At 47.8% G+C, this 24,347-nt stretch overlaps 1 protein-coding gene across 1 annotated transcript; it reads left to right on the forward strand.

Moving 5' to 3' along the window:
- The first annotated feature begins 406 nt into the window (after positions 1-406).
- On the forward strand, positions 407-18,085 carry CLN6 (ceroid-lipofuscinosis, neuronal 6, late infantile, variant). The gene is made up of 7 exons (XM_006888359.1): positions 407-492; positions 11,615-11,729; positions 13,547-13,645; positions 14,275-14,463; positions 14,761-14,816; positions 16,142-16,264; positions 17,815-18,085. Exons 1-7 carry the CDS (start codon positions 407-409, stop codon positions 18,083-18,085), a joined length of 939 nt encoding a protein of 312 aa, XP_006888421.1.
- Positions 18,086-24,347: the final 6,262 nt, after the last annotated feature.

Raw genomic sequence — 24,347 nt, forward strand, 5'->3', positions numbered from 1 at the left:
AATACCTGAGCCGCAACCAGTTAGGAAAAATTCACCAGTCGCTTCAACTCAGGAAGCTCTAGCAACCCACAGACCCAGAAACGGTGACACGTGCTGCGCGCGCAGCCGCCCGCTCCCGCGATGCCCCTCCCTTCTCCTGAGCTCACCCCGCCCATAGGTCCGCCTCCCGAGGACCAAGCCCCTTCCTGACCACGCCTCCCAGTAGCCCTGTTCCTGTGACCCCGCCTCTTTAATAGCACCGCCCCTTTGTGGCCCCGCCCCCTGTCACCCCTAGGGCGGAGCCATATTCCTCGGTCCGCCCCCGCGTTTGATATTTGTAATCGGCCGCCAGGTCCCGGGGAGCGCGCGCGTTTCTTAGTTGTAAGAGCAGGGCCCTAGGCGCTGCCAGCAAGCGGACGGGGCAGCCATGGAGGCAGCGGCGCGGAGGCGGCAGCACCCGGGAGCGGCTGGAGGCCCGGGCATGCAGCCGGCCGCCTCCTTCCTGCAGGCCAGGTGGGCGCGGGACACCGGGTGGGGGGCCGAGATCGGCGCCCGGTCACTGGGATGCGTTCTCCCCCCAGGACGGGGCTGCTGGGGACATCCCTTTGAGGCATGGTCCCCGAAGGTGGCCGGAGGCCGGTGTTGGGCCCACTTGGTCCTCCTTGCAGCTAATCCCCGGTTCACTGGCCTGCTCCTTCCTCTGGGTTCCTATTCTCTTCCTGATTGGGCTTCGAAGCGGTTCTTTCACCCTCCTCAGAATTTGCTTTTCCGCCTGAAATATATTGGATCAGAATCTACATTTTAACGAGTACTCTACGTGATTCTTATCTGATGTAAGCTTAAGAATCACTCAGGGATCTAACAGAATCACCTGAGGATCTTGTTAAAAGTGTAGCTTCTGCTTCACTTGCTGTACAGGGTGAAAATGCAACTTCTCAGCGAGAGTCGAACCGGAATGAACAGGTTCGAAGCCCTACTTCCTGGGAAACTTCAAGCCCAGTAGACAGTAGACTCAGCCTCCTCACTTCTGCCTGCAGACAACTCGCTCCTTTGGGCCAAAGCGCATCCGCACACCCTGAATGCCACTCCAAGCTCACAGGGTTCTTCCAGCCTTGAATGGGACTTGGAATCGGCTTTTTGTTAAGAGTTTCACTCCCTGTTCTGAGGGGACTCAGAATGTGGTCACTATGATGGAATCGAGTGCATGCATCCACTACAGAGAAGTGGGAAATAGTTTTCTTGCAGGATTCCTTGACTCTCACCAAGGAGTTACTTTAGTTGAAAGAGGGCAGGGAAGAACCAGAAGCCTGAAAGCCACCATTTAAACATTTCTTCCATTCTATCTCCATCTCTTTTTACTGACTGGAAGAGTTCATTCATTCAATAAGAGTTCATTGTCTCAGCGCTGTGCTAGGCACTAAGGAGATGGGCAAGGTGGAGCTAGTGGAGTTTGGGAGGGACAGAGTAGGAGAGAGAGAAGGCTTCATGGAGGAAGTGGCACTTTTGCCGAGCCCCAGAGGGCTCAGGAACATAGAGGAGGAACGCTATTCCAGCCAGGGAGCTGGTTTGGGGAAAAGCAGAGAGTTCAATGGTGCTGGAGCTTTGTGCTATAAAGTCAAGTGGGTGGTTGAGGATGCCATCTGACTAAGAAGGGGCTTTGGTGGCCACAAGACAGGAGACTAGAGTGGGGTACCCAGAACGCAAACACAACACTAGAAGTGTGTGCCTCCTTCTGAACCCTATGGACACAGTTGCTGCACCCTTGTTCTCGCCCTTTATATTCTTTTACTGAGGAGGATGAACTAAGAATCTGCCAAATCTCTGTTTTTAAGCCCATTGTCATAGGCTAAATCTCAAGCCCTGAACCATCTGGCACAGCATTGTTCTATGATGTTCTGCTTCCAAGATAGCGCCAACCAATTTGTTAGCTGGTTTTTGTTTTGGTGGTTTTTCTGGTAACTGAAATGCGTCCCTGTTCTGGCTCCTCATCATGTTGAGGATCGTTGACTGTCTTGAATGGTAGAAGCCTTAGGACAACAGCCTTCAGTATCCTACGGTTGCACATTGCCTGATGCTGTGGCTTTCTTGTCCAGCATTTGACTTGGTCTTCATTACCTTCTAGTGAGCTGCCAAGTAACTTTCAATGTACAGATGGGGAAAGTAAGGCCTCTAGAGGTTTTGTCAGGTGCTGGCAAGAACTTAAAAGTATTTGTAGTGGATCCTTATAAAATCAAATCCTTGACAGCTTCAGGCTTTTCTCCATTTAACTTGATATTGTCTGTTAGTACTATTGTGAGGACTTTTGTTTTCTTTGTAGTGAGGTGTAATCCATACTGAAGGCTGTAATCATTGATTTTCTTCATTGAGTGTTTCAAATCTTGTTCATTTTCTACAGAAAAGGTGGTGCCATCTGCACAACACAAGTTGCTGATGAGACTTCCTCCAGTCCTGGTGCCACATTCTTCATATAGTCCAGTTTCTCAAATGATTTGCTCAGCATACAAATTGAATTGGTATAGAGAAATGACATAACCCTGGCACACACCTTTACTGATTTTAAACCATCTGCTATCCCCTTGTTCTTTTTTAATGATTGCTTCTTGATCTAGGTGCAAGTTTCACATGAGTTCTCATTCTCCATGTTATTATGATCCACACAGTCAAATGCCTCTGCATAACTAGTAAACATCTTTCTAGTATTATCTGCTTTCAGCCAAGATCCATCTGATATCAACATTACTATCCCTTGTTCCGTGGCCTCTTCTGAATCCAGCTTGAATTTCTGGCAGTTCCCTATTGGCTCCATTTTTTTTAACCATTTTCAGCAAAATCTTATTTGGGTATGATGTTGTGCAATAATTTCCACATTCTCTTATTGTTACTGTGGTTGTTAGGTGCAATCAAGTCAACTATTACCCCTGGCGACCCTGTGAACAACAGAGCTGAATCTTGCCCTATCCTGTGCCCTCCTCCCAGTCTCTGAAATACTCCAGCACATTGTTTCAGTCAGTGGGTCAGTTTATCTTGTTGAGAGTCTACCTCTTTTTCTCTGATCTTCCTCCTTTCCCATCATGATGTTCTTTCCCAAGGACGGGCCGCTCCTAACAGTGTCCTACGTATATGAGACGAAGTTTCACCACCCTTGCCTCTAACAAGTGCCCTTGTTGCACTTCCTCCAAGGCAGACTTTTGTGTTCTTTTGTCAATTCATGGGAAATTCAGTACTTTTTTTCCAGCATCTCAATTGAAAGGCATTGATTCATCTGTCATCTTTAGTCATTGTCCAATTTACAGACACATAGCAAGTAATTGAAAATACTATGGCTTGGATCAGGTGCACCTTAGTCTTTGAGTTTACTATCTTGCTGTTTGTTAAGCAGATTTTTCCAATGCAACACATCTTTTGATTTCTTGACTGCCGCTCCTTTGTGTCTAAGTAGGAGAAAATGAGCCAGAGGGACACAGACTGTGAATGTCTCTCTGAAAGGGCCAGAGGGAGTAAGAATAGCACAGCACCTCACTGCCTCAGAGTAGAAAGCAGATAAACAGCCTGTAGCCCAACCCTTGGTACCTCTAGAGCCACACTAACAGCAAGAGGTTCATTTATTCACTGCTAACTCACAGACTTATGATACCAACAAGGGGGTTTATTAAGGAAGGAAGTTAGAGAGTGGGGTGGGGGGGAGGCAAGGAATATCTCACAATACAAGTCCAAGTTTTAGTCCAACGGTTCCAAGGCACAATTCCATTAGTCCAGACTCTGGTTTCAGTTTAGCAGTCAAATCCAAATCATCCAGCAAGGTTTGCCTCCAAGTAAACAAGCAGTCAGCAGGTTATAAGTCAGCTTCTCCTTCAAGCGTCAGGCGAGAACAACAAACACCTTTAACTGTGGCTTTTATCTCAGGGCTCCTCTGCCTATATCTTGCCACAGTTTCTCCACAGCAATGCCACAGTCTCTCCAACACAATCACCAGGGTTCACCAACAAGGTCTGCTCCAGTCTCCCTCAAGTCTTGCCACAAGTCTTGCTTGCTTCTAGTCTTGCCGCCCTGTGTGTGTAAATGCACTTTTTCTTCTCCTACTCCCACACCTGTTGATGATTTGCAAGACCATGTGTCTGCAGTTAAGGTAGCTGGAGACCAGAGGGCACTGAATGGGCTTTAAAAAAAAAAGCCAACTTTTAGGCTAAAACCACACCATGAGTGTTAATTGTGGATCCAAGTAAACGTAAATCATTAAAAACCTCAATCTTTTTTCCATCTATCACAATGTTGCTTATTGGTCCATTATTGAGGATTTTTGCTGTAGTCTTTAATCTTGCAGCAAATGTTTCAAGTCCTCTTCATTTTCTACAAATAGTTCTATCTTCTGCATAATGCAGATTGTTGATGAGACTTCATTCAATCCTTATGTCACATTTGTCTTCATATAGTTCTGCTGATCCAAAAATTTGCTCAGAGGCATTTGCTGCAGAAGGACAAGGACTGTAGTCTTCAATATGGATAAAAGTTCAACATCCAGAAAACAAAGATTCTCACCACTGGGCCAATTGGCAGATTCATGACAGATGGAGAAGAGATTGAAATTTTTAACAACTTCAGCTTGCCTTGTTCCACAATCACCAACACTCTTGGCACCAGCAGTCAGGAAATCAAAAGACGAATTGCACTGGGAAAGTCTGTTGTCAGGGACCTCTCTACAGTACTGAAGAGCAACAATGTCAGTCTGGAGACTAAGGTGTGCCTCACTCTAGGTCTTGGTCTTCATAATTACTTGTTAGACATCAGAGATCTGGACAATAACTAAGGATGATAGAAGAAGAATTGATGTCCTTGAGTTGTGGTACTAGAGAAGTGTATTGAACATACAGAGAACAAACAGGTCTGTCCTAGAGAAGATGAAACCAAGCTGCTCCCTGGGGGCAAAGATTTTGTGGCTCTGTCTCACATATTTTGGGTATGTGGCCGGGAGGAGCCAGTCCTTGGAGAGGAACATCATGCTTAGAAGAGTGTAGGGACAGCACAGGAGAGAAAGACCCAGGATAAAATGGATTGACTCAGTGACTGGAGAAATGTGATTAGGTCTGTTGGGAACAATGAGATTGGCTCAGGATAGGATATGGTTCAGAGCTAATGTACATAAGGTCATTATGAGTTGCAGGCAACTCAAAGGTACATAACAACATATAGATTGAATATGTGTGGAGAAAGGCTACAACCCTGATGCACACCTTTCCTGATTGTAAACCATGCAGTATTATTCCCTTATTCTGTTCAGACAACAGCTTCTTAGTCTTTGTATAGGTTTCAAATGAGCATAATTAAATATTCTGGGATTTTTATTCTTCTCAATGTTAGCCATAATTTGCTATAATTTCTACAGTTAAATGCCTTTTCATACTCAATAGAATACAATTAAACATTTTTCTGCTATTCTCTTGGCTTTTAGCCAGGATCCATTTGACATCAGCAATGGTATTCCTCATGCCACAGCCTTGTCTAAATCCAGCTGAAATTTCTGGCAATTCCTTAGTTAAGCTGTTTTTTTATAATCTTCAAAAGCAAGATTTTACTTACATGTAATGATGATATTGTTTAATAATTATCACATTCTATTAGATCACCTTTTTTGAAAATTACTCTCTTCCAGTCTGTTGGCCAGGTAGCTGTCTTCCAGATTTCTTGGCATAGACTAGTCAGTGTGTCCAGGACTGCATCTGTTTCCTGAAACATGTTAATTGGTTGCCTGAAACAAATCAATTCCTAGGACCTTATTTTTCTCCAGTCCCTTCAGTGCAGCTTCAACTTATTTCATTACCATTGATTCTTGATCATATGCTACTTTCTGAAATGGTTCTATGTCAGCCAATTCTTTTTGCTACAGTGACTCTAAATTGCTTCCAGCCTCTTTTGATGCTTCCTGTATCATTTAAGATTTTGCCCTTAGAATGCTTCAATATTACAAACAGAGCCTTGAATTTGGTTTTCAGTTCTTTCAGCTTGAGAAATTCTGAGCATGCTGTTTTCCTTTTAAATTTCTAAATGAAGCTCTTTGCACGTTTCATTGTAATACTTTTGCTTTGTTAACTGATGTTGTTGTTATGTGGCATCGAGTTGTCTGTGACTCATAGCAACCCTTTCTACAACAGCCCTAAACCCTGCTCTATCCTGTTCCAGTCTTATTGTCTCTGACACACCTAACCCCATTACCCCAGTCACTGTGTCAGTCTGTCTCATCAAGGGTCTTCTTCTCTTGCGTTGTCCCTCCACCCTCTCAAGCATGACATCCTCCCCAAGGGCTGGTCCCTCCTTGCAACATGTCCAAAGTATATCAGACGAAGCTTCACAATCCTTGCCTCCAAGGAGCAGCATCATGGTCTTACTCTTTCTAGGAAGAACCTGTTTGTTCTCCTAGCAGACCATGGTATATTCAATACTCTTCTCCAGCACAGCAGCTCAAAGGCATCAACTATCCTATCATCCCGAGTCATTGTCCAGCTTTCTGATGCATAGCGAGTAATTGTGAAGCCTATGGCCTGGATCAGGTGCACCTGAGTCTCCAGACTGACATCGTTGTTCTTCAGTACTTTGGAGAGATCTCTGACAGCAGACTTTCCCAATGCAATTCATCTTTTAATTTCCTGGCTGCTGGTACCAAGAGTATTGATTGTGGATCCAAGCAAACTGAAGCCATTAACAATCTCAATCTCTTCACCATCTATCATTATGTCACCAATCTACCTAGTAGTGAAAATCTTTGTTTTCTTGATGTTGAGCTTCAATCCACATTGAAGGATGCAGTCCTTGACCTTCTGTAGCAAGCGCTTCAGGTCCTCCTCAGTTTCAGCAAGCAGGGTTTTGTCATCTGCATAATGCAGAATGTTGCTGAATCTTCCTCCAGTCCTAATGGCACACTTCTCCTCATAGAGCCCAGCCTCTGACAAGTCACCTTTCTTTGGAATGGGAACAAATATAGATCTCTTTCAGTTAGTTGGCCAAGTGGTTGTCCTCCAGATTTCTTGGCACAACTTGGTGAGCATGTCCAGGGCATTGTCTGTCTGTTGAAATATGTCAATTGGTATACCATTGATTCCTGAGGATGATAGCATCTTTAAAAGCCCCCCAAAAAAGAGGCCCTATATTTAGGCCATGTGTTATTTATAGGTACCTGGCATTGTGTTAGGACTTCAACATAAATTTTTGAGAGATACAATTCAATCTATAAAAATTAGCTTTGTAGTCTTGTTATTGTTATGTACTATGGAATCAGAACCAAGTCATAACTGACCCTCCAGTAGGTTTTCGGAGGCAGTAAATCACACAGGAGGAGATTGCTCATCTTTCTCCCACAAAACATCTAGTAGATTCAAACTGTGTGCCTTTAGGTTGACAGCATAACTTCTTACCATTTAGCTACCAGAACGCCCTTTTGTAGCCTTTGCTGTTATTGTGTACCATGGAGTCAGAAACCAACCTATAGCTGACCTCCCCCCACCCCGGGGGCGTGTTTTAGAGGCAGTTAATCTCATGGAGGGAGATTGTGCATCCTTCTGCAAAATAGCTGGTGGATTTGAACTGCTTGCCTTCAGGATTGCAGTGCAACTTCTTAGTGGTATCGACCAGAGCTCTATCTTGTAACCTTAGGAGGATGAACATAGATCATTATTTCTTTTTTGACCAACTCACTCTTGATTCCTTATCTTCAGTATCTCATCTCTAGCAGTATCTCTTGAGTCTTCATTTTTAAAAAAAGGATATTAATGCCCTGCTCTTAATCTTTATCATTCTTTACCCCTTCTCCAACTTCGATCATTTGTATTTTTACTTTCAATTTGTCAAAATTGATAATATTTATCTACTCTTCTGTGTGGCTCAGTGGTAAAGAGTTGTGCCAGGCAGGCAGTTTGAATCCTCCAGCTACTCTACTCCTCAGGAGAAAGATAGGCAATCTCCTCTCATATTTTACAACCTCTGAAAGCCGGCTGGAGGGTCAGCTATAACTCTGTGGTACATAACAACTCTTCTGTAACATAATTGTCTTCCACATTTGGTCTGTGGATTAATCTAAGCAAGAAAATCAACACGGGATCTTTAAATTTTTCTGAGAACCCTGCTAGAGTAGTAATTTGCTAGTTGGTTGGTAACCTGTCCAAACATGCCAGCTGCTCTGGGGCAGAAAGCTGCCTCTGTAAAGATTTGTAGCTTTGGAAGCCTCTGTATTAGAGGATCAGTGTGAATCAGAACTGATTGATGCACTAGCAGTGGGCTGGATTTCGGTTTACAATATTTTACCCACTTAAATATTGTTCCCTGCACAGCCAAGTCATACTTAATGGTTACATTTCCTTCCTTATATTTATTTTGTTTTTCCTGGTGTTTGTTTCCTTTTTTTAATGTTTTTTATTAGAATACTGACAAATTCTAAATTTGGTGAGTCAAACTTAAAACAGATGATAATGGGTAAATGTTAATGTTTCCCCTGGTATTTCTAATTGCTCTTGTTTGTTTATTTTCCTTCTCATTGTTTGCCTTCGTTTCCTCTTCCCCCCTACCCCAAACTTTCTATCAGGTCACTGTTTGTATTAAAGTCTTTATAAGGAACCAAAACCAGTTCTTCTAATTCCCATCTGTGGGTTCCTGCTTGACTCTCCTGGGATGAGACCCCTTTCTGCTGAGCAGCCCTCCAGATGCTGCTGCCTTGAATATTTCAAGTGTATAGTATATGCTCCCTGACTGTCACGGTGTCCATTTCTCCATCTGGTAGACTTGTCAGGCTGTGGAGGAGAGAACAGCCAGACCTGGTTCAGGTTACCTGTATTGTGCTTTCTCCATTGTTCTTGGCACCAGTTTCTGGTGATGGAGAAGAAGGGCTGGCCAGGCTGGGTCCAGTCAGGAACCGTGGTGTCAACATCAGGGTCAGGCTTACAGTTGCTCATCCCCTGGGCAGGGCTGGAGGAAGAGATGCCTTTTCCTCCATGACCTGCCTCCACTGTCTCAACAGAAGAAAGCCTGCCTACGGTCTCACGTGTATGACATCTTGATTCCCAAGCTGGATGCTATCCTACAGCTGCCTTCTTTCTTTCTTTTTTTTTTCTACTTTGCTCACAAAAACCCACACTTTAAACTCATTGCCTTTGAGGGGAAACCTACAGCAAACCCTTAAGCAAATCTTTGCTCAGTTAGATTTTCAGAGCAAAAAGCAAAACCCTGAGGGATTTCACCTGTCCCATCCAGGTTCTTTGACCCCTGATGTTAGACCATTGCCTGATTTTTAAAGACTTGTCCTCATAGTCACTACTGGGAGGAGGCAAGGTGGGGTCTCCATGCTGGTCACTCATTTAGGCCCCTGAGAAGTCTTCACGGTTTCTGGACATCAGTTCAGTCTGAAGAACCGGCCAGTCCTTCCACCTCTTCTCCCTCCTGTAGGGCAGGCCATGTGGTGCCTTCCTGCACTTCCACCCCCAGCCTCTGCTCTACTTTCCCAGGTAGGCAAATTCACCCACCCCTGCTTCAAGGTTCCCTCCTTCAGGTAGTCTGTGTACTGTTCCAAACCATACTGAGCCCTTGCTAACATACACTATATGGTTTGTAGTAACAACAACCAGAGCAGAATAGTGAACTAATAAGAGCACAGGCTTTGAATCCAGATAGAGCCTGAGCTTGAATTCTGTGCTTTTCAGGATTCCTGGATGGCAAATGGCCGAAATCCAGTATGAACTGCCACACCTTTAACAGAAGGGAGAGTCTTGGCTTGCATGACGTTAGGGACTTGGAACTGGGGACGTGAGGACTGTCCCGGCTGTTTTACCCCCACTTTCTCTCCAGTTTCTTGAGTCACACCTGCCTGTCCCTTGAGTCTAGAACCTTGCCTGCAGGCAGCCCTGGACTTATATTGTTGAAGAAACAAGATCAGAAACTGGTTCATTTCACCAATTCCAGTTGGAAAAGTGCCACTGAGACAACCTGGATCCCAGGTCCTCTTTGTGGCCAAAGAAGTATCATCACTACAGCCAAAACCATTGACACAATTTGATTCTGACTTATCGTGACCCTATAGGACTGCAGAACTGCCACAGTCGATTTCCAAGGCTGAAATCTTTGTGGAAGCTGATTGTCACAGCTTTCTCCCAAGGAACGGCTTATGAACTTGAACCACAGACCTTTTGATTAGCAGTCAACGTTATTTAACCACTGCACCACCAGTTCTTCTTACCTCCTGCCATACAACGATAAATATGTTCCTAGGGCTTGTCTCCCTGATCTTCTAGCCCAGTGTGGACCGTTCTTGAGGTAGACTGAAAAGGATGCAGGAGGGTTAAACAGAAAAGCCTCTAAGTCGGCCAATAATTACTGAACTTAAGCCAAGAACTGAGCCAAGAACTATGGGGAATACAGATAAGTGTCATATTGTCCCTGTTCTTGGCAGAAATGACACAACTGACATTTATTGACAGAAACAAGACAGTAAAGCTTATAGCACAGTCATCTTAGAAGGTAGTGGGATGCTCGCTGCTGGAGGTGTGCAGGTAACATCAGGGATGCTATAGTAGAGCTGTGAACTAAGAGAAACTTAAAGGGCAACCCACTTCTGGAGAGTTACATGAAAAGTTTGTCCTTGTGGTGGGGCTGCCAGGGCTATGGGAAAAGGCGGCATCAGGGAACCCTTCCCAGAGGAGGAGACACATGCACTGGCCCTTGAAGGTCAGCTCATCTGGGAACAGCAGATGGCAAACTGCTTTGTAGGAGAAACAGGCACCTCTCACTCTCATCCTGTCCCTGTTGACATCTTACTCTGTGGCCAGGTCTTCTCCATCTACCAGCCAAGGGGTGGAGGGGAGCTCCCCTCCATCTAAGTCTCTGCCCAGCAAAATCTCATTGGAGGGCTCCAATTGGTCCATCTAGTGGTAACATGACCATCTCATGGACCAATAACTGTGGGCACAGTGACGAGATGGAAATTAAAAGTATTGCCTCTGGAACCCAATCATTTAGGTCCAAATCGTTAGCTGTATACCCTTAGTCGTGTTACTAAAGCTCTTGGGCCTTAGTTTTTTTACTTGTAAAATGGGAGTAATAATCTAATCTCAAAAGGTTTCTGTGAGGATCAAAACATATTTCCACACAGAATCACTCTTGGAGGGATAAAAGGGAAGGAAAGGGGAGCAAAAATTAATAAGTTGGTTGAAGGGAAAGGCAATTTACAGTAAGAGTTTGATGAGACATGGTAATTAATCAATTTTAATTAATGTTCTAAACTAAAATATAAAATAATTGTTTCACGAAATCCAATATGATTTGTAATCTTTCAAATAAAAAAAATTAAATGACAGGTAGATAGCAGCCAGCAACTGTCCCCGGAACACAGTAAGTTCAATAAAGGTCAGCAGCTGTCCTCACTAGGATCATGCTGTACATTTTTCAGCTGCTCTTGTATCCTCTGCTTTCCTCTGGGGGGAATCCAGCAGCTCCCCTCCTTGCTGGGCAGTTTGTTCTTGAAGCACAGATAAGCAAGATCAGAGCCATGATCCTTTCCCTAGAACTTAGTCTAGTGTGTGGCTCTGAAGCCGCTCTGTGGCTCCACTCTGGGGAGATTCCTGCAGGAGGAAGGACGTACTGACCCAGTGTGGCTCCTTTCCAGGCACGGCTCTGTCAAGACTGACGAGGCAGCCCGCACGCCTCCCTTCCACCTCGACCTCTGGTTCTACTTCACCCTGCAGAACTGGGTCCTGGACTTTGGCCGCCCCATTGCCATGGTGAGTGAAGCTGTGAACTGGACCCTGCCCAGTGGGGAGGAGACTTATGTGACTTAAATAAGCTAAGTGACCTTAGGCAAATCACTTGAGAGAATAGGCCTGCTGCCTTTGGCTCTTCTAACTCTGTGACTGTGGCCATTGAAGCAGCTGCCAGAATGTCAGGAGGGGCCTGACTAGTCTTACTATATACCCCAGCCCTCATGCGAGACCTGAGGGGCCTGAATAGTCATATGTGTCCTGACCACATGTTAAACTACTGGACCAAGTTTAACCAGATCCCTAACACAGAAGGTACATAGATCCCTAAGACAGATAGCTCACTCCAGATTTGTAGTAATGAGGAAGCAAAACAAATATTTGTAAATTATACAAGTAATAGGGAACTCTGGTGGTCTAGTAGCAAGAAACTGGACTGCAGTCCTGAAGGCACACAGTTCAAGGCCACCAGCTGCTCTGCGGAAAAGGATGGGCAGTCATCTCCCATGTGATTAACTGCCTCTGAAAACCTGCTGGAGGGTCAGCTACAAGTCAGTCTATTCCAAAGTATACAAAAAAGATAAATTAGACCCTCTCTGCCTATCATTTGCACTTCTACCTCTGACAGTTTGGAGCACATGGCCTCCCACTCCTTTCTCAACACGTATGAATCCGTGTATACTTACGGAGGGATTTTTCTCCCTTCAGCCTTTTTTCCTAACCAAAATGAGATTTTTACTTTACACTGGCATGTTTTAGCTTAGGAGATAATCACACATAGCACCCCATGTTGGTACATACAAGGTTTCTTCACCTTCTGAGCGCTCTGGTGCCATAGTCCCTAGGTAGTTTCGCTGCTGACCCAGAGGCCATGCCTCTCTGGCGATCTAAGTCCACTGCATAGTTGTTATTTTACTCTCACAAAATCCTTGTTGATACAGACAGACATACCCTGAGAGTGAGAAAGAGAAAGATAGATTGAGGTCCCTGTAATCTGGAGGTTTTATCTCTGCAAGTTCACCTTTTGCAGCCTGGCATGTCTAAGTTAAAGGAGTACATGTTTAATTTTTGATTGAAACTGTTAGTCATCGTATTCTCAGCCAAAACATACAGGGGGCACAGTTTGGGGGTTTCGTGACATGAGGGTCTTCACACTGAGCCTGTTAGGCCAGGATTTGATAGGCAGCAGAGAGGGGAGAGTAGAGGAGACATTCAGAAGGGAGGCGCTGCCACCGACCTGCCTTCCTGTCCCTGACAAGGGATGGCAGCGTTGAGGCTACGTTGCAGTAAATGGGATTTCTCCTGTGTTGTAATTTATACTTCCACCTGGTTTGGAAGGGCCCATCACTCAGTGGACAGCATCTTGCCACAGCTGGGGTGGGGTGCTTGGCCTCATGGTTAGGGAATCTTGTCATCGTCATCCTAAGACCAAGGGGTCCAGAGCACTAAATGGCCCAAGGAGCAGCGTGGGCCACCCCACTTGTATTCATATGGGGAAACCGAGGTTCACTGAGGAAGAGAACCTATCCATGGTCACCCAGCAAGTTAATGACACAACTGAGCCCCAGAGGATTCTCGTCTTGACTCCCAGCTGGGATCCAGGGACATTTATTTAAGACCCATAGAGGTCAGACACCAGAGGTGCATCAACTGTGTGAGTGGGGCAAGTCCATTTGCTTGCTCTGGGGCTCGGTTTCCCCGTCTTGGTAGTGCCTTCTGTCAGGGCCAGGGTCTGAGGAGACCACAGACATAAGTGTGTGTGGCTGGGTAGGAGCAGGGGCTGGCTTCCTGGGTGGGGTTGGCAGGGTGTGTTGGAAGAATACTGTTCCCTCCTCCTCCAGCTGGTGTTCCCTCTGGAATGGTTTCCACTCAACAAGCCCAGCGTGGGGGACTACTTCCACATGGCCTACAACATCATCACACCTTTTCTCCTGCTCAAGGTACAGCCCCCAGCCTCCCTCCTGCTTGCCCTCCTCTCTGCACTAGGCTGGCCCGGAGTGATTGGAGAGGTCCAGGGAAGGCAGGTTGGGACCAGGTGGCAGGAGGCCCTCAGGTCTGGGATTCCCATCATGGGCTATGGCTGCCAGCTCTGAGCTCTTAAGTGCCACCATCTACTCTGCATATTTTTGTTTGTAAGAAAGGTATCTGATATTTCCCCCAAAAGCAAGGTTAAAATATCAAAATTCAAAGGAGCCCTTTCAGTTACAAAATCTAGTTGTAGAGGCAGTCCCTCCCCAATCTCCATGTTCACGTGGGCCAGCCACTGGGGGCTTTGTGGCTTTAGGTGCAGCAGTAGGCAGTGGACAGACTGGACCTGGGGCCTAGAAGGCTGTATGCCACTCTGCTTCTGTCCTGGGAAGAGGAGGAGGGTACTGTCCCCTCCCTGGTCTCTGCCCAGCGCACAGTGACTGTGGGAGAATTTAGAAGCTGGCATTGACTCACCTGTGGACCCAGCAGTGGGAGCGACTTTCCAGCCAGTAGCACCCATCCACCCCAGGGTCCGGGAGGTCATAGACTGTGATGGAGGATGAGATTGGGCGGGTGTCACACCCCTCACTCTGCACCTCAGCTCATTGAGCGGTCCCCCCGGACCCTGCCGCGCTCCATGATCTATGTCAGCATCATCACCTTCATCATGGGCGCCAGCATCCACCTGGTGGGCGACTCCGTCAACCACCGCCTGCTCTTCAGTGGCTACCAGCACCACCTGTCCGTCCGCGAGAACCCCATCATCAAGAACCTCAAGCCAGAGACGCTGGTGAGGCCCCGCCCCCTCCTTGCAAGTGAGCCCTGTGGGTAGAGTCTACCCTTGTGGGGTGGGGGAATTGCCCTTTCCTTTGGGTGGGTGAGGACTCTATTGCCATCTCAGGCTGGGATCCTCACATGATGCAGCAACTAGCTCTTATCAGGGCCGCTAGGGGAGAGGCCAGGCCTGAGGTAAGGAATAGGGGCAGGTAGGCTGCGGCATGGGGAAGGCTGGAGGGATTGCTTGGGACCAGGCATTCTCCCAAAAGGACTTTCACTTTAAGCTCTAACCCGCGGTGCCCTCCTGCAGATCGACTCCTTTGAGCTGCTCTACTACTACGATGAGTACCTGGGCCACTCCATGTGGTGAGTGAGGGGCTGGGAGACTGCATGCAGCCAGTGTCTTATTCTCTGGGCATTGCTCTTCATCTGTCAATTGGAGCAGCTGCAGTTCTCTTCCCCTTGGGGTACTGTGGTTTGTGGGCTGGGGTCCCAGCCACAGGCTGGCCGTGGGCCCTGGCATCCTGCCCTGTTCCTCCTGGCCTGCAGTGCCTGTGGTGGCCACTAGAGGGCACCGAGTGGCTGTCATGTCGGCTTTGCCAAGACTGGAGGGAGCCTGAGGAAGCAGAGGGAGGAGGAAGGCACAGCCCTGATAAACAGCCCCTCAGATGGTGGCATGAGGATCACGCTTGTTGTCTGTAGCAAGGAGACAGGACCTTGGTGGGGGGTGTTGGGTGCTGTTTGTTCTCCCCCACACCCCCAGAAGGGACCTCCTTCTCACCTCACTCAACAGTCGAAATAAAACCTCAGAAATGTGGGCTCAGCCACGTGAGGCTTAAGCGGGGAGAAGTCATCAGTTCTGTTCCAGGCCTCCACTTCACACAGGGTAAACTGAGGCCAGAGTGGGGAGGGCTGAGAGGGTGGATGGCTGCTAAGTCACAGTACTATCCAAGACCAGGGTGGCCTCACTCCTGAGTGAGGGGACCTAGTCATATCATACTCTACCCATGTGTTTGTGATAATTCAGGGCACCGACAGTGGCCACTCCCGGCTCAGCAGGTTCAGGGGTCTCTGGGCAGGTTTCTCTCAGCCCCACACCCAGCCTTTGCAAGGAGACCCTTTCTCCTGGAAGGCTGTGGAAGGAAGGCGCAGAGGCCTTGAGAAATAGCTTGGGAGACCTGGGGAGTATTAAAGGGTGGCGGTGGGACAAGAGAGGAAGGGGTGAGCGAGTGAGAGTCAGCACAGGGGGGAAGAGGACCCCAGGTGCTGTGGGACTGAGGTATGGAATGAGGGGTGCTGCTTGCTGAGTGGCCAAGCTCCTTCTCAGAGGTCCTGGAGGCGTCCAGCAGGTGGGGCTCTTTTCTTCAGTCTCTATTTTCCCCACCCTGTGGGTATTCCCGTTTCCAGCTGTGGGGCTGGGGCTCCTTGTGTCTGGGGGTTGTGCATGAGACAAGACATCCCACATACTTCCATGTGGAACCCTAACTTCTGCCCCATAACCTCAGCCCATCTGACAGCCTTTTCTTCCTGGTTCCCACCTGGGGTCCTAAAGCATGATGGGCTGAGCAGGGATGAGTGCCTCATCCAATCAGGCATTTAATATGTATGAGCTGACGTGATGGGAAGGACCTGGGTACAGTGGCTGAGCAGCCTGGCCGACCCCACGATTCTGCCTGTCCCCCATGTTACAGGTACATCCCCTTCTTCCTCATCCTGTTCATGTACTTCAGCGGCTGCTTCACTCCCACCAAAGCTGAGAGCACAATGCCGGGGTCAGCCCTGCTCCTGGTGGTGCCCAGTGGCCTGTACTACTGGTGAGTGCCCTGGGTGCCTGGGGGTGGCGGTGAGGCTTAATCACAATACCGAAGAGCCATCCTGACCACTGCTTGCTGACCCCACATGAGGGTCTCCCTCTCGGGCCTCTGCTCTCTTCTCATGGAGAACATGGCAGTGCCTTTGTGGCATCTTGTGTTGGCAGGAGGCCAGGCCTGGGTGCAGCAGGGAGGTGGGAGAGGCAGGGGGCCACATGCCCTCTCTTAGTGCCCCTCTTTGCTTCCAGCACCCCTGTGCCACCCTCAAACCAATAATAGACTACCTCTGACACCAAGCCCCGGAGAGCCCTGTGATGAGCTTCCTCATCTGTGTAATAGGGATGATGATGATGATGGAGCCTGCCTGTGTTCCTCTCAAGAGTCAGTAAGGATTCATGGAAAGAAAAAAGGGCTTTATAAGCTGTAACTATGGAGATAACAAGAGGCATGATTTCAGGAGCACCTCTTCAGGATTCTCTCCAGCTCCCTCTTCCCCTTTCAGATGACCCAGGCTGCAGCCAAGTTTTCCCCCTTCCTGTGTCACATCTACCCTGTGGGTGTCCTAGGAAGGGCTTGGCCAGAATTGCATCTTTCCCAGAGAGGAAGCCTCCCTAAAATTGTAAGGATCTTCTCCAGGGCCTGCCCCCTAAGAAAGAGTATTAAAAGAAATGGAGAGGAGAAGAGATCTGGTATGGGGAAGAGCTTCCTGCCCCTTTCTACCCACAGTGCGTTGGTGTGATAGCTGCAGGGGGCAGCACTCAGCAGCTGAAGGTTGACGGGCTTGTAAATCAGAGACCACACAGCTCTTCTCGGAAACTTGGGGAAGTAGAATCAGTTATGTCCTTTTTAGAACATTTTTTATTTGTTTGCATATTATCATTGATATTCATTGTATTTTATACATATAGTTTGAGTTTTATACAAAAATTAGTATACTATGCTCGTTTATTGACAATAAAACAAGGGATTCAAGAACTCATGTAACCTCCTCAAGCCACTGTGTTTGTTGCAGAGCTTGTAGCTTCCTGGACAGGATGGGTCAGCACTGCCATTCTTTTCAGAGGTCAGGGAGGACCAAGTGGGCTCGCAGAACCTCTCCAACGAGTATTACTGAGCATCTGCCTGGTATAGTATGAGAACTGCAGGGAACCTTGAGAGATCCAAGAGTGTCCCAGGAGTAATAATGACGGCTTCATAAGGTAGAACTTCATTCTCAAACTCAAATGCCTACAGACACAAAACTGGTAACCTAAGTGCTTCAAGCAGGCAGCTAGAGAGGCAACTGGGAATGGTGAGGACTATGCCAAACTGAAGACTAATTCTCTCAGTGGAACAGCTGCTTCCTCTAGTCAGTTCTTGGCATGCACTGTACAGACCTAGAATTGACTGGAGAAGCTAGGCACACACATTTTATAGATAATCTGGTGTTTACATTAAAACATTTGAAAGGTAGGAACTAGAGAAGGGAAATGAACAGCCTGAGTCAGGAATGGGTTGGGACGTTAACCTGCTCTTGCGCTTTGTCATGGACCCCATCTGACCCACCTCTTCAGGTACCTGGTCACCGAGGGCCAGATCTTCATCCTCTTCATCTTCACCTTCTTCGCCATGCTGGCGCTCGTCCTGCACCAGAAGCGCAAGCGTCTCTTCTTGGACAGCAATGGGCTCTTCCTCTTCTACTCCTTTGCCCTCACCCTCCTGCTTGTGGCACTCTGGGTCGCCTGGCTGTGGAATGATGCCGTCCTCAGGAAGAAGTATCCTGGTGTCATCTACGTCCCCGAGCCCTGGGCCTTCTACACCCTCCACGTCAGCAGCCAGCACTGAGCCCTGGCCGCCAGTGCCCTGCAGGGCAGACCATGGACCGGCAAGGGCATTTGGACACTGTGTGTGTGTGTGTGTGTGTGTGTGTGTGTGTGTGTGTGTGTGTGCAAATGTGAGCAGTGTACACACTATACACAGGGATGGGCATGCATGTGCACATGCGCACCAATCTGTGCATGCCCAGAGCACATCATAGCACTCGTTTGGGTCAAGTTTCTATAAGGTTTGATCTTTCAAGTTTAGTTTCAGAGCTGGGGGGACACTAATCCTGCTCCTTGGGGCCTGGATGGAGGTGACATGGGGAGGGGACTTGGCCTGTCCTTCTCACCTGTACACCCCGAGGGTTCACCCCTAACTAGAAACTAGCTCGCATAGGTCCCATGAATTTTGTGTAAATTAGTGAGCAAATCATTCCCTTCTTTGAGCCTCAGATGGTCCCAAGGTGGCGTAGGGACTGGCCTTGCAGATTCTTTTGGCAAGTAGTTATGTCCATGAGGCACAGATGCCTGCCACTATCCTCCCAACAGGGAAGTGGTTCTGTGCCCCAAACCATCAACCAGTCTGGCACCTCCCAGTGTCCTCTGCTCCAGCAGCCAGAGGCCCAGGAGCTCCCTCCCCAACTGTACCAGCCTGACCTTGTGCCCGGGTGTGCTAGTTCTCCCCCTGGCTCTTCCTATGCCAAAACTCCTGCCTCCTCGGTACTCTAGAAGAATCAGGGTGCCCCTTCTCATCAGCCTGGCCACAGATTTATAGCTGCGCTGAAGGCTGAGTTCTCACAATCTTGGTCCCCTGGCTGGGCACCAGGGTGAGTGAGCACTCTAGTCCATCTCATCTCAGGCTGAGTCACATTCTGGCCCCACTCCCAGAAAAAGGAGGCCTCATCCCCAGTGGGTGGGCCAGGAAGTGTCCTGACTCCCTTCTCCCAGACAGTAGGTTGAGGGGTCCCCTTGGCAAACAGAACCCCGGCCTCATGTCCCAGGCAGCATTGACCCACGTGTACTGGTAGTCTCAAAGGGCCTGCCTCGCCTCACTAGGACCCAGCATTCTTCTCATATTCTCAGGAAGCCCCGCGCCTCCCTGTCCTTTTGTGTTAAGAGCCCTCCTCTGCAGCCCCCTTGGGGCTTGTACCCCTCAGGGCCAGGCCTTGTTGCTGGCACCAAGGTCAGAGGATGAGATGTGTGAATAAAGGTTGTGCGGAGCCTGGCTGTTGGTGTCTTGCTTTAGGTGTAATTTGGGAGACAGGAAGGAGTTCCCTGGGTTAGGGGTTGTTGATTGTTGGTAGGTGCCATCGAGTCAAGTACAGTTCATAGCAACTCTATGAACAAAAGACCTGAACCCTGTTTTATCCTGTGCCATCCTCACACTTCTTGACACGCAAGAACCCATTGCAACAGTCACCGTGTCAGTCCACCTGGTTGAGGGTCTTTCTCTCCTTCGCTGACCCTCCACCCTTCCCAACATCATGTCCTTCTCTAAGGAACAGCCCCTCCTAGCAACCTACCCAAAGTAAGTGAGGTGAAGCCTCATCAGTCTTACCTCCAAAGAGCACTCCAGCTGCACCTGTTTGTTCCCTTGACCATCCATGGGATGTTCAGTGCTCTTCTCCAACACCACAGCTCAATGGCATCAATTATTTTTCTGTCATCCTTATTCACTGTCCAGCTCTCAGATGCATAGCAAGTGATTGAATCAGACTCAACTTAGTCCTCAAACTAAACTGATATCATTACTCCTCAATAATTTGGAGAGGTCCCTAACTGCAGATTTTCCCAGTGCAATGTGTCTCCTTATTTCCTGACAGCTGGTACCAAGGATGTTAATTGTGGATCCAAGCAAGATGAAGCTGTTGACAGTTACAGTGTCTTCTCCATCCATTATGACACTGCCTATTCCTATTGGTCTAGTGGAAAGAATCTTTGTTTTGTTAACATTGAGATGTAATCCATACCGAAGGCTGCATTCCTTGATCTGCAACAAGTGCTTCTCAGCAAGCAAGGTTGTGTCATCTGCATAACTCAGGCTATTGAATCTCCCTCCAATCTTGATGCCACACTCCTCTTCATAGAGTCCAACTTCCCAGATAATTTTCTCAGCATACAGATTGAATAGATATGGAGAAAGAATACAACCCTGAATCACTCCTTTCTTAATTTTAAACCATATAGTCTTCCCCTGCTCTGCAAAACAGCCCCTGGTTCAGGTATAGATTCAGCATGTGTGCAATCATGTGCTGTGGGAATCCCATTCTTCTCAATGTTAGCTACAACTTGCAATGATCCACACAGTCAAATACCTTTGTATAGTCCTGTGGCTGGGCCTTTGTATTTAAAATTCTGTTGGGTCCTGCCTGAGGATGAGTCTTTAGCTGGGATCAGTTGGATTCTGGAGGGTAAATTTTTTTTTTTATTCACTCGAAAGCTGGGTGTAAACTGGGCATTTTTAATTTTGTTAACAATCAGACATAAGCTGACTGGCTGTTTTTTTATTAACAACCAGCTGTGGGTTGGAAGCCTCTTGTTAAAGAAATCAGGACCTAGTGGGTGGGGGTTTGTATTTAAAAGTCAGTTGGATCCTGCCTGAGAGTGAATCTTCAGCTTGGAACATTTGGATTCTGGAAAGTAAGTTCTTTTTTATTCACTTGAAAACTGGGTGTACACTGTTTGAGTTTTTCTATTTTAACAATGAAATGTAAGCAGACTGGCCATTTTGATCTGGTTAATAATCAGCTGTAGGCTGGAAGCCTCTTGTTAACAGTGTTTTGGGAGAACATTGTTTTAAGCGGTAAAGCACTTATCTGTTTGTTGTACTGAGATAGCTTGAGGTTTCTGTGAGATTGAAAGCTGTGCCACTGGTGTGTCAAATGCCATAAAACATCATCTGGAGACACATAAAAATATATAAGGAGGGACTTTACAAGGGTTTATCAGTTCAGATACTTTTGGGGGAAACATAACCAAAGCTCATTAGCCTGGTAATGCTGTTACTGTGGGGCTAATGCTCTGGTTCTAATGGCTCATGTAACTGAATTCCCTACCTTGTTGGTGTCAATCCTAACAGTGCAATGATTAAACTTGGCTTCTGAATTGGTGGTCTTCTTCTGAGTAGGTTAACAGCCTAGGGACAGTTCTACAATGTCATAAAGGATCAGAATGAATTTGATGGCATATAACAACCCGAAACACACACACACTGACCTAAACCTCAAGGAAAGAAATGTCTTGCCTGCCTTAAACCCTCCTTCCCAAATGCTGAGTGGCTCAGCAGGCAGATGGTCAACAGAATGGTATCCTGGTCCCTTCAGGCTTTTGTACCAGACACCGCTCTCCTTGATGCCCTCCCAGGCCAATCTTGCCTCACTTTCACACTCAGCAGGGAGAAGTCAAGAGTCCCCAAACCAGAATTCCTCCACGTGGAGGAACAGGGTGAAAAGGTAAATCAAGATACAAAATATGGTGGACAAGAGCATTTCCACATGAAAGTGATCAAGGAAGGAGAGAGGGAAGAGGAGACCAAAGGCAGCACCCTCCCTTCCAGTCCTCATGTGTTTGAACAAATTAGGAAGAGATTTTGCTTCCTCTGGCCCAAGGCAGCCCCTCGCCAGGCCCACTTGTCTATGGCCCAGGAGCCCTTGTGCCAGGGGACATGCTGTCCAGCCAGGCCTAGTGGGCAGACCCTGAATTTAGAGCCCTCTGATGAACTGGGGACTAAGACCTCCAGCTCTATCCTGGGTAAATGGGGTCTCAGAGATGGAGCTGAGAACCACACCAAGCAGGGCAGCTGCTCTGGGAAAGCCCCCTCCCCTGCCCCCATTTCCTTTATGTGGGGAGGGAAGCAGCTCAGACCTGGAGGATTTAGGAGTGTTAACAGCGTCCCAGAAAGGAACAGAGCTGCAGGATGTAAGGATGAAGAGGAGGAGCCCTCCTGGCTACAGGAAAGCCACCTAATAGTCTTCCCGAGTCCCCTGAAGGGTTGGAGACCTCAGCCCAGGCATCCACCCTGTCCCCAGAGGAGTGGATGGAACTGACTCTTGTGGACAACCCACTGGACAATGGTCATTTCATTGTCTCAGCAGTCCTGTGATGCAGCACAGGCAGGAAACTGAGGCATGGACAGGAGGAATGAGTGCACCAAGGTTGCTCAGGGTCAGAGGGAGAATTTGAATTTTGATCTGTTGTTATGAGCCATCAAATCCAGGGGCCCCTAAGTATAACAGATGGGGAACATGGCCGACCCTGAGCTGTCATGGTGGCCGCTGGGCTGGAGCCCGTGTTGCAGCTGCTGCCTCAGTCCATCTCACTAGTGTCTGTCTACCTTTTTCACTGACTCCTACTTCGCTAAGCATGACGTCTTTCTGCAGGGATTGACTGGCCTTTCCTAAGAACATGCCCAACGTATCCGAGATAAAGCTTCACCATCCTTGTCTCCAGTGATCATTCTACTTGAATTTTTTCCAAAATAGTTGTTCTTTTGACAGTCCAGTATATTCGATATTCTTTGCCAACACCACAGTTCAGAGGCCCTCATTTTTCTTCAGTCTTCCTTATTCATTACCCAACTTCCACAAGCATGTTAAACAATTGAAAATGCCATCGCTTGGGTCAGGTGCATCTTTGCTCTCAAAGGGACATCCTTGCTGTTTAGCACTTCAAAGAGACTTCTTCGAAGATTTTCCTAATGCAATCTTTAGTTGTTGTTTCATCCCCAGCCTTCTAGTGAGTTTTCAGAGGCTGTAAATCACATGGGAGGAGATTTTCTTTCTCTCATGAAGCCACTGATGGGTTCAAACTCCCTGTCTTTCTGTTGGCAGCACAACTCCTTAACCACTAAGCCACAAGAGCTCTGTGAGCAATGCAATGTATCATTTGATTTCGTGACTGCTGCTTCCATGAGTGTTGTGATTGTGTATCCAAGTAAAGTGAAATCCTTCACAATGTTCATATTTTCAGTCTCTGTCTGGGAGTCTCCAAGTCTGTGTTCACCCTACAATACCACATTCCACAGCTTTATAGTCAGATAATCTGAGATGTGTCATCTTGGGAACATATTTCACTCTTGTCTCCAGGTCACACAGGCCATGAGCCTTCTGTGTGACACACCATGTGCCAAGTGCCTAGCCAAGCCCCCTCTCAGTTTAGTCTGAGGAGAGAGAAGGTCCCCTTGAAGCAGATATGAGGGAGGACGCAGGGCCAGCCCCATTCCTGCAACCCCTTTCTGTTTTCCACTCTTTCTTTTGGGGTACAAGGTGCCCAGTGCCTCACTCTCTTGAGACTGACATAAATAAAATACTACTAAGTGGGTGATTGTCAAGATGACACATTTTCACTTCTCACAGTTCTGGTTGGGGCCTTTGAGAGAAGTGTCCCAGGCTCCTCTCCGAATTTTTGGTGGCTGCAAACAAACCAGGTTGGAGGTGTCCTCCCTGCTTGCAGAGACATCTGCCTCAATCATCACACCTTCCTTCTGTGTGTCTGATTCTCTGTCAGTCTGGCTCTTTTAGAAAATGCCTACTGGAAGCGATTAGAGTCGGGATCCATCCTATTCTGGGGAGTTCTGATGGTGCAGTGGTTAAGCGCTCAGCTTACAGCAAGGGGAGCAGTTGGAACCTGCTGCCACTCCATGGGCGACAGATGGCAGGGTTCTTCTGTAAAAATATTGTAGCCTCAGAAACCCAGTGGGCCATCACCAGCTTGATTTTGGTTTTCTCCCTGGAATGAATGTCTTAGCTGTTAACATCTGCAAAGAAAAGCCCTATTTACTCAAACTAGGCCACCCAAGGTAGCCTATCTTTTTTGGGGGTAGGGCACACCTCCATTCATAGCACCCAGTGAGGAACAGCAGTGTTTATCATTTTGCTACAGGGCACCAGTTTCCAGGGAAGGGGCTCCCTGGAGTCTCTGGAAGGGCCCTTATGATCCCACTTCCTCAAAAGCGAGCCCGCCTCCTCCTGTCCTTGCCTGTCCAGGCCCTGGCTGGGGCTCCGGAAGCTGGAACCTGACCCCCATGGCGTTGGGCCCGGTCTCCATGGCAGCGGGGATTTATTACTGAGGCCTCCACCTGGCTTGGCGGACTTTCGACTTGAAGCCGGGAGGAAAGACAACCGAGATCCCGGGTCTGGGAACCAGAGCCCACGGGTGGCCTCAGAGAGCAGGATCAATGGTGGGTGAGGGCCTGCGTCCCCCTGGCGGCCGGGCTGGGGAGGGGACATTCAAAGAGTCTTGCCCTGACTGTTGTCCTCTGTCTGCTGCAGGCCAACTATTTTTCCCAG

Source organism: Elephantulus edwardii, unplaced genomic scaffold, assembly GCF_000299155.1.
Source record: "Elephantulus edwardii isolate Elephantulus edwardi_28Jun2011 unplaced genomic scaffold, EleEdw1.0 scaffold00066, whole genome shotgun sequence".
In the NCBI taxonomy this organism is placed as follows: domain Eukaryota; kingdom Metazoa; phylum Chordata; class Mammalia; order Macroscelidea; family Macroscelididae; genus Elephantulus; species Elephantulus edwardii.

Coding starts and splice junctions, on each gene's coding strand:
- CLN6 (XM_006888359.1), top strand. CDS start 407: ATGGAGGCAGCGGCGCGGAGGCGGCAGCACCCGGGAGCGGCTGGAGGC. Junction 14,464..14,760: donor ACCTCAAGCCAGAGACGCTG/GTGAGGCCCCGC, acceptor GCCCTCCTGCAG/ATCGACTCCTTTGAGCTGCT. Junction 16,265..17,814: donor CCCAGTGGCCTGTACTACTG/GTGAGTGCCCTG, acceptor CCACCTCTTCAG/GTACCTGGTCACCGAGGGCC.